An 8,772-nucleotide genomic window follows, 5' to 3' on the forward strand; every position below is an offset into this window, starting at 1 on the left:
GTAACCAAACTATTATTTTTATGCAATAAACAACATAACGACATGCACACATACATTAAAAAATTTATTGTATTCACTAATGGAGAAAACATTACGACGCATCTTAGGTGAGAACTTTGTAGAACTGGCACCTGCCTTCTTTAGACAGATTATTTAGTAACATAGGTAAATTAAACGCTTACCGTAACTAATAATAATTCTTGATCCCTCGCCAACTCATTTATGTAATACACGTAATAAATAATCTTCAGCTACTGACAGATTTAGTTACGGGAGATTTTATAGACAAAACACGATCACTATTTGTTTTGTCTGAATTATAATAATCTATTATAATAAAGAATCGAAACATTGGATAAACAATAATAATCAATATGAATATATGACTATCTAAAAATAATGTTGGATATGGCAACATCAAATAATATGTTGTATTAATATTGTCTATGTTCTTTGTTCTTCCCTTTTGTCTTCGAGCGTCCGTGGAGTTAATGTGGTGTCGTGTATTAATAAAGCATAATTAATAAAATCTATACTCGTTTCATTAGGTTATGGGCCCAGTATGCCCTATAGTTAATTTAAAAGTATTTAGTAAAAGTATTTTATTAACTAGTATAGGCGTGGCGCAAGATAAAATCGAGATATAGATAGGCGCGTGAGTTCACACAAAATGGCGTCGAACACATTTCTGGCTAACGTTCCGAAGTTGTTGGGCCGAGAAAATTATAGCGAATGGGCGTTTGCAGCGGAGAATTTGCTAGTGCTAGAAGGTATGTCAAATTGCATAAAACAAGATTCAGCAAAAGCAACCGCAGAAGATGCAAAGGCAAAGGCAAAGTTAATTTTGACCATCAGTCCGTCACTATATGTACATATCAAAGAAGCATCAAGTACGTATGATCTTTGGCAAAAATTAAGATCAATGTTTGATGATTCAGGTTTTTCGCGTCGAATATCATTATTGCGCAATTTAATATCAATCCGCTTAGACAGTTGCGAATCAATGACGATCTATATTACGCAAATTATAGAAACGGCGCAAAAATTGTCTGGTACAGGATTTATAGTGAATGACGAGTGGATCGGATGTTTATTGTTGGCCGGTTTACCCGAAAAATACTTACCTATGATAATGGCGATAGAACATTCGGGAATAGCCATTACTGCTGACGTAGTTAAGTCAAAGTTAATTGATTTAGCAGGAAACGACACAGAGGGCGGCAGTGCGTTTTTAAGTAAACGTCAAAAGAATTGCCAACATTCAAGTCATAGGAATGACAGTACTTTTCATCATGGCGGCACGAATGTTAAAACGGAGAAAATGAATATTAAATGTTATCGATGCAAACAGTTTGGGCATTTTAAATCGCAATGCCATAAAAATAATCCTAATAGATTGGAAACTAAAAAGACTAATGCATTCTCCGCAGTATTTTTAAATGGATTATACAGTAAACATGATTTTTATTTGGACAGCGGCGCAAGCGTTCATATGACGGCAGATGTGAGTTTGATGACAAAAAATGCATGTTACACACCGAGAATAAAGGAAATAATGGCTGCAGATAAAAATAAAATGTCAGTGCTGTGTTCTGGTGATGTAAATATCATAACAGTAACTCCTAATTGTAAATACGAAGTGACTTTGAAAGACGTACTGTGTGTACCGAATCTCACTACGAATTTAATTTCAGTAAGTCAACTTATAAAAAATGGAAATAAAGTAGAATTCAAAAAGAATTGTTGCAATGTATATAATCAAAAAAATGAATTGGTGGCTGTAGCTAATCAGATAAATGGTGTATACAAATTGAGTTATGAAAAACCTCAATGTTTGTTTACATATGTCAACAGTGAGATATGGCACAGGAGAATGGGGCATTTAAATATTAATGATTTAAACAAGATGAAAAATGGAGCAGTGACAGGCATATCATTTAAAGACTGTGCAAGTTCGAAAAATAAAAGCAATTGTAAAGTATGCTGTGAAGGTAAACAGTCCCGCTTACCATTTGACAATGTAGGAACTAGAAGTAACGAACCACTTAGCATTATACATGCAGATGTATGTGGGCCAATGGAGTCACCTTCTATTGGAGGAGCAAGATATTTTCTACTTTTCATTGATGATTATAGCCGAATGACTTTTGTTTATTTTCTTAAAGAAAAAAATGAAACATTTACATGTTTTAAAAATTTTAAATCTTTGGTAGAAAACCAACATAATAAGAAAATAAAAATATTCAGAACGGATAATGGTTGGGAATTCTGTAGTAATGAATTTGAAAATTATTTGAAACAGGCAGGCATAGTGCATCAAAAAACAAATCCTTATACTCCAGAGCAAAATGGATTAAGTGAGCGCACAAACAGAACCATTGTTGAGAAAGCTCGATGTTTATTATTTGATGCCGGATTAGATAAAAAGTTTTGGGCAGAAGCCACTAACACGGCTGTTTATCTAAAGAATAGATCTGTCGCATCAGGACTTGATAATAAAACTCCATATGAGCTTTGGACAAACAAGAAACCGGATTTAAGTCACGTTCGCATGTTTGGAAGTGAAGTGATGGTTCACGTTCCAAAGGAAAAGCGACTCAAGTGGGATACAAAGTCAAAGAAGCACATCCTAGTTGGTTTTTCAGAAAATGTAAAAGGCTACCGTATCTATGATCCTACGAAGAGATCTGTTACAACTAGTAGAGATGTGATTATTCATGAAAATTTAGAAAATTGCTTAGATAATGTAAGTGCAACAGTTTCAGTTGGGGAAAACAAATCAGAAGAGTCGGACAGTATCAATATAAAAGGTGAAGGTGAAATAAAAGTTGAGCCAAGTAGTGATGAACTTAATTTATCTTCAGATTTAGAATATAATGAAGCCTTGACTGATTTGGATTGCAAGTTACAAAGGCAAGAAGCTGATGATGAGAGAAAATCAATACCAAAAAGTCCAGTAATTACGAAAAGAATAAAGAAACAGCCTGAGCGCTATGGTTATTCAAGTCTATGTACAACTCATAATCCAGAAGTAATCAGTGACCCTACCAGCGTCCAAGAAGCCATGCAAAGCCAGGATAGAGACAAGTGGGTAGAGGCGATGAAGGATGAATTGCAAGCGTTTGAAGAAAATGATGCTTGGTCACGAGTTAGTGAAGTACCTAGTGATAAGACAATAGTGCAGTGCAAGTGGGTCTATAAAAAGAAAGTCAATAGTGATAACAGTGTTCGGTATAGAGCCCGTCTAGTGGCTAAGGGCTTCTCTCAGAGGCCCGGGATAGATTATGAAGAGACTTTTTCACCAGTAGTAGGATATTCTACTCTAAGATTATTATTTGCTTTGTCGGTACAGTTAAACTTAGATATCATACATTTAGATGTAAAGACAGCTTTTCTAAATGGTTATCTTAAAGAGGATATTTATATGTATCAACCAGTCATTAATTGTGATGATAACAAAGAAAAAGTAATTGTTAAATTAAATAAAGCAATTTATGGGTTAAAGCAGTCCTCTAGATCTTGGTATGAGAGAGTAGAACAATGTTTATGTGAATTAAATTTTAAGAAAAGTCATTTAGAACCTTGTGTATTTACTAAAATAGATAAAGATGTAAAAATTATTATAGCTGTGTATGTTGATGATTTTTATATATTTTTTGATAATAATAATAAAAAGGAGACTGAATATTTAATTTCTGTATTGAGTTCTAAATTTAATATTAAAAATTTGGGCCAGGTAAAGCAATGTTTGGGCATGAGAGTTAAAGTAAATAAAGAATCTAATATGAGTATAACTTTAGATCAACAACAATATATAGAACATTTATTGATTAAGTTTAATATGATAGATTGTAAAGATGCAAGTACTCCAATGGATTGTAAGTTAAATATTGAAAAGTCAGAAATTTGTGATAGTCAAATTCCATATCAACAGTTAATTGGGAGTTTAATGTATTTATCAGTACTAACGAGACCTGACATAGCATTTAGTGTGAGTTTTCTTAGTCAATTTAATAATTGTTATACTAAATTTCATTGGAATTATGCTAAAAGAATACTTAGATACTTAAAGAAAACTAAAAATTATTGTTTAAAATATGTAAAAAATAAAAATGAGTTTGTAGGTTATGTTGATGCTGATTGGGGAAGCAATTGTATAGATCGTAAGTCATATACAGGTTATTGTTTTGTAATGTCAGGCTCACCAATCTCTTGGGAGAGCAGAAAACAAAGAACTGTAGCGTTATCAAGTATGGAAGCTGAATACATGTCTATAGCTGAAGCTAGTAAGGAAGCTATGTATTTAAGATCTTTAATGTATGAGTTAACTAATAATTTATATACTATAAAATTATTTAATGACAGTCAGAGTGCACAGAAATTGTTGGTAAATAGTACAAGTCATAGGAAAAGTAAACATATCGATATAAGATATCATTTTGTTAAGGATGCAATTTGTAACAAAATTATTAGTATAGAATATTTGCCCACTACTGCTATGCCAGCTGATATTTTAACAAAAGGATTGTGTCCTGTAAAACATTATAAATGTATAGAGTTTCTGGGGTTAAATTATTTGATGTAGTTGGGGTGTTGGATATGGCAACATCAAATAATATGTTGTATTAATATTGTCTATGTTCTTTGTTCTTCCCTTTTGTCTTCGAGCGTCCGTGGAGTTAATGTGGTGTCGTGTATTAATAAAGCATAATTAATAAAATCTATACTCGTTTCATTAAATAATAAGTATTTTTACATCAGTGACGCCCCCGTGAACAATGTCGCTTTCAAAAGCAAATGCTATCAAAGTAAATTAGCAAATTAGACGCCATGTTTGACGAGGAGTCGAAACTTGTCGCGAGTTATTTTAATATGATTTGATGGTATTTTGATAATCTCGTTACGAGCCTATTGTTTACACGTAATGACGTCGTTACCTCACACCACTCGTTTTATAACATAATCACTTGTTCACTGCTCGCCATCAAACGTTATTGTATACGTAAATAGCTGTGTTTAGAAATGCGCACGACACACCGGGTTTGTAGTAATTTATACACGGAGTAAATAACTGTAATCAAAAACCATTTCCTGCGCAGGTAAAGGGTACATTTTATTATGATGTCACTGCGGGAATCAAATCGCAATACGCAAAGATTGGCCTATCGAGAATAATAGCTTTGACGAACCTACATAAATAATACCAATGAACTGTTTTATGTATCAATAAAATACCTAGCACCTATTATAATTACCATTTTGTGTAGCTTATTTGATAGGGTTGATTTGTATTAACTCATATAAAAAATCAAATTATTTCACCGTACAATTACTGAATGGAAGGTCTCAACAAAGAGATTAAGGGTCAAAGCGACAACGGGAGCGTGTTGTGATTATTTCTAAAGCAGGGGTCGGTCGTATATTTACGCGAAGACACGATCCGGTCGCGATATCTGTCGTCCGTCCTCGGCTGCGAGGGACGATGTTATCAGGACACGAGTCCATCACATCCTCGGCTCATATTATTAGAGTAAATTGAAAAGAGCTCCCCGCGGCCGCGCAATAAAGAGGTGAAGTGCAGCTTCGATCTCTCGGGGCGTGTCAAAGGAATCGTTCGCGGGCTCTATGGAGTTAATATCGAGGGGAACCCTTTCGACCTGCTCGCGAGGATTACCGCCTTGTTGACACGTCGCCGTGTCAACACGAGCGAGGGACGGGAATATGATTGAACGGTAAACACTCCTCGACGACACTATTTAAATGTATTTTAAGAATATTTAAGAGTTAGCAGTTTGGGTGACGTAGAGCTCCGTTCCGTTCGAAACAAAAAGCAGTAAAAAATAAACACTACTTACTTGCTCGGAGGTCGTAAGTATAAACTAAACGTGATACAAACTCGCAACAAGCAATACCATCGAACCAGCACTATGCACTCCGCACGGACGCCGCAGCTCCGACGACGGTGTTTTCGATTACGTTAATGCTCGCGCTACGCAAAGGGTTCGCTATTTGTCAAGATTTGTTTTGGAGTCGACTGACAATAATGGAGTCCGAATCTGACCCCGGGGATCGCACGTGGTCCGAGGGTCGCTCGTAAAGAATGGGATCAAAGATTCGTAGAGTCGGGAGGGAGTCCTGGTGTCGGGCACTGACCGTGCTGGGCGCGCTGCGGCGGCCAGGCTGGGGGCTCGCGCAGGCGCACGGAGCAGTCGAGCGGCTGGTCGCGCAGGGCCAGCGCGGGCATGGCGCGGCCGCGGCCGCCGGTCGTGGGTCGCGCCGTCTCTCCGAGCGCAACCGAGCGTCCGCCCACCGAGCGCGTCCGTGAGGCACTGCCGCGCGCTGCACGCTTTTTTCCGAGGTTTTTTTCGGGCGCGCGGGGGCGGGCCCGCGCCGGCCAATGGCGCGCCGCCCCTCCCCCGCCCCCGCGCGCCCCGCCCGCTACGCCCGCTCTTATTTACGTGCCGTATATTAAAAGGGTTTTCCGCGGCCCGTTATGGATTTTCCGAACCGCTTTACATACGAGCCGAGTATGTGCGACCCGCGCTCGAACAAAGCCTCGCCCGCGTCGCGGACGATGCGGTCTCTCAGCCTAGTAGGTACTGACCGATCACAAAATTTAAAATAAATTTCCAGGTACCGGTCAATCTTTTATTTTACAAATCCAATTTAGCTTTTCAATTCAGGGCAAAGTGAAGCTTTACCTTTACTAATGCTTTCCTTTTCGAGATCAGCTGGTATGAATTAGCTGTGACCGACACGAGTATCACCTGACGTCACGAGATTAGTAGGCGCAGGTCGTCGACCCGCGTTGCAAACATTTGAGACGAACAAAAACATTCGCAATGATTGCTCTGCCGCTCGCAGCCTCCGCTGTTGTTCGTCAGACGATGTTTACTTGACGCGCGACTCTATTGCACATTAAGATCATTTAGGCACCTTCTTAAACTTCTACACTTAAACTTTAAAGTTCTGTGTGGCCTTAAACAATTGAAAGCCTCCATAAGACATAAGTATGATCGTTATTTAATCACCATTTATTGTTAAATTAAAAATTGTTTTAAATCTTTTGCGTTTTTCGTTAAAAAGGGTTTAAAAAAAGGTCTTAATAAGTTATTTTTTGTGAAATAATATAAAATCACTATTAGAATAAGTTGGTACGTAGTGTAAATACTAATTTTGTTAAAAACTCATGATTAACTTTAATATTTTTGATGATTTCTTTGATAATGAAGCCATCGCCAGGCGCTCAATATGAATATACACCATTTTATTCAAAAATTAATATATTTCAATATATCACATTTAATGTGGAAGCTGCTACGAACAACGTACAAGTGCTAGCGCAGCTATAAGGTATAAGGTAGAAAAGTGCTATGCTATAATTATATAAAGGGTTGTAGTTTATTGAACTCGACGAAAGTTAAGTTACCGTGAATTAGTTGAAACGTCATGACGACAACACAACAAAATGAAGGGACATGTGCACCAAAAACAATGTAGGTAAAAATAGTAGACCTTAGGATAGCTAACATCATTACATTGCATTGTATCTGTAACGGGCTACTTTCAAGACAATATATGAGAAATGAAAACAAATACATAGTTACTTAAACACGGAATATGTAGGCTTTTAAGCTTTGCTGCAAAAATGCTGTAATATTGACTAATAACGCTGAAATTACAATTAAAGGTAGGATAAAATATATGTATATTAGATTCCTACCAATATATTCTTTCGCTGCCTTCCATATTTTGCATATCAGCGCTGAAGCTACTTAACACCTATACCACATCCAGGTTACGTGGACTCGCCACCTTCACAACTTTATAGACACAAGTACTAGGTAGTTTTAATTCTTACTGATCCATTACAATCATCTCAATAGAGAACCTATTCTCAGAGGATATATCTCAATAGAGGCATTAAAACCAGTAAAAACTTCCTCAGAAGAACAAGTATCGCTTCGCTTCCTATCCGCAACAAGTCTGACAAATTTAGTATAAAAGGATTACATGCAAAATTTGTACGGGAACACAGTTTGTACCTTCTTCTAAAAAGAGTAAGTGCGGAGTTTCTTGACTGTTTTTCTTTAGAGAAACTACAACTCGAACCGGTTGGAGGTTCACTTTTAAAAATAATTCAAATTGTAATTTGTAAAATATTAATTCGAAGGTACTTTTGAAGCCTGTTTGAATAAAGCTATTTACGATTTTAATTTTGCATATATTTAATTTTAGAGCTATTTATTTTGGCGTGAATGGTTAATAAAAACATTCACTCGCACGTACCTTCCAAACCTTCTCATTTATTATCGCTTGATTCCTCAATTAAAGTTTTCTAGTCCTAGTAAGATTTTTTTATAGAAGTATCTATTATTTTATATTATTTTTTTTTCTTAAGCCATTGACGTTTAAAACATTGAGAATAATCAGACGACTTACTTATCCAGCATACTGTAATTGCACTTAAGGAGAATTACGTAGGTACCTATATGTGTTACCTACTTAACACCCAAGCATAGGGTCATGGTAATTTTTTGTGTAATTCTGTTGATAGTTCTCATTAAATAAATAAATAAATAACATAAGAATGATTTTGGATCATAATTGATCTTATGTCCGTTCTAATTATTAAAACAGTACCTACCTGCTTATAAAACTCACTTGAAATTGAATATAATTTTCTTTGATTCGAATCTAATTTCATTTTAATTGTACCTACGTAAAACTGGTCATTGTAGCAAAAAGTTTGAGTGGATTGTCCGTTTTTTT

The 8,772-nt window shown here is 36.3% G+C and overlaps 1 protein-coding gene across 1 annotated transcript; it reads left to right on the forward strand.

Moving 5' to 3' along the window:
- Positions 1-670: 670 nt before the first annotated feature.
- LOC123655756 lies at positions 671-6,097 on the forward strand. Its single transcript, XM_045591509.1, has 4 exons — positions 671-2,065; positions 2,303-3,610; positions 3,737-3,878; positions 5,907-6,097. The coding sequence occupies exons 1-4, from the start codon at positions 671-673 to the stop codon at positions 6,095-6,097; spliced, it is 3,036 nt and encodes a 1,011-aa protein (XP_045447465.1).
- The last annotated feature ends 2,675 nt before the right edge of the window (positions 6,098-8,772 follow it).

This window comes from Melitaea cinxia, chromosome 8 (genome assembly GCF_905220565.1).
Source record: "Melitaea cinxia chromosome 8, ilMelCinx1.1, whole genome shotgun sequence".
NCBI classification, from domain to species: domain Eukaryota; kingdom Metazoa; phylum Arthropoda; class Insecta; order Lepidoptera; family Nymphalidae; genus Melitaea; species Melitaea cinxia.

Excerpts from the sequence above, each read along its gene's own strand:
- LOC123655756 (XM_045591509.1), top strand. The coding sequence starts at position 671 with ATGGCGTCGAACACATTTCTGGCTAACGTTCCGAAGTTGTTGGGCCGA. Across the intron at positions 3,611-3,736 it reads TTACTAAAATAGATAAAGAT|GTAAAGCAATGTTTGGGCAT; the intron begins GTAAAAATTATT and ends AATTTGGGCCAG. Across the intron at positions 3,879-5,906 it reads TGCAAGTACTCCAATGGATT|CAATACCATCGAACCAGCAC; the intron begins GTAAGTTAAATA and ends ACTCGCAACAAG.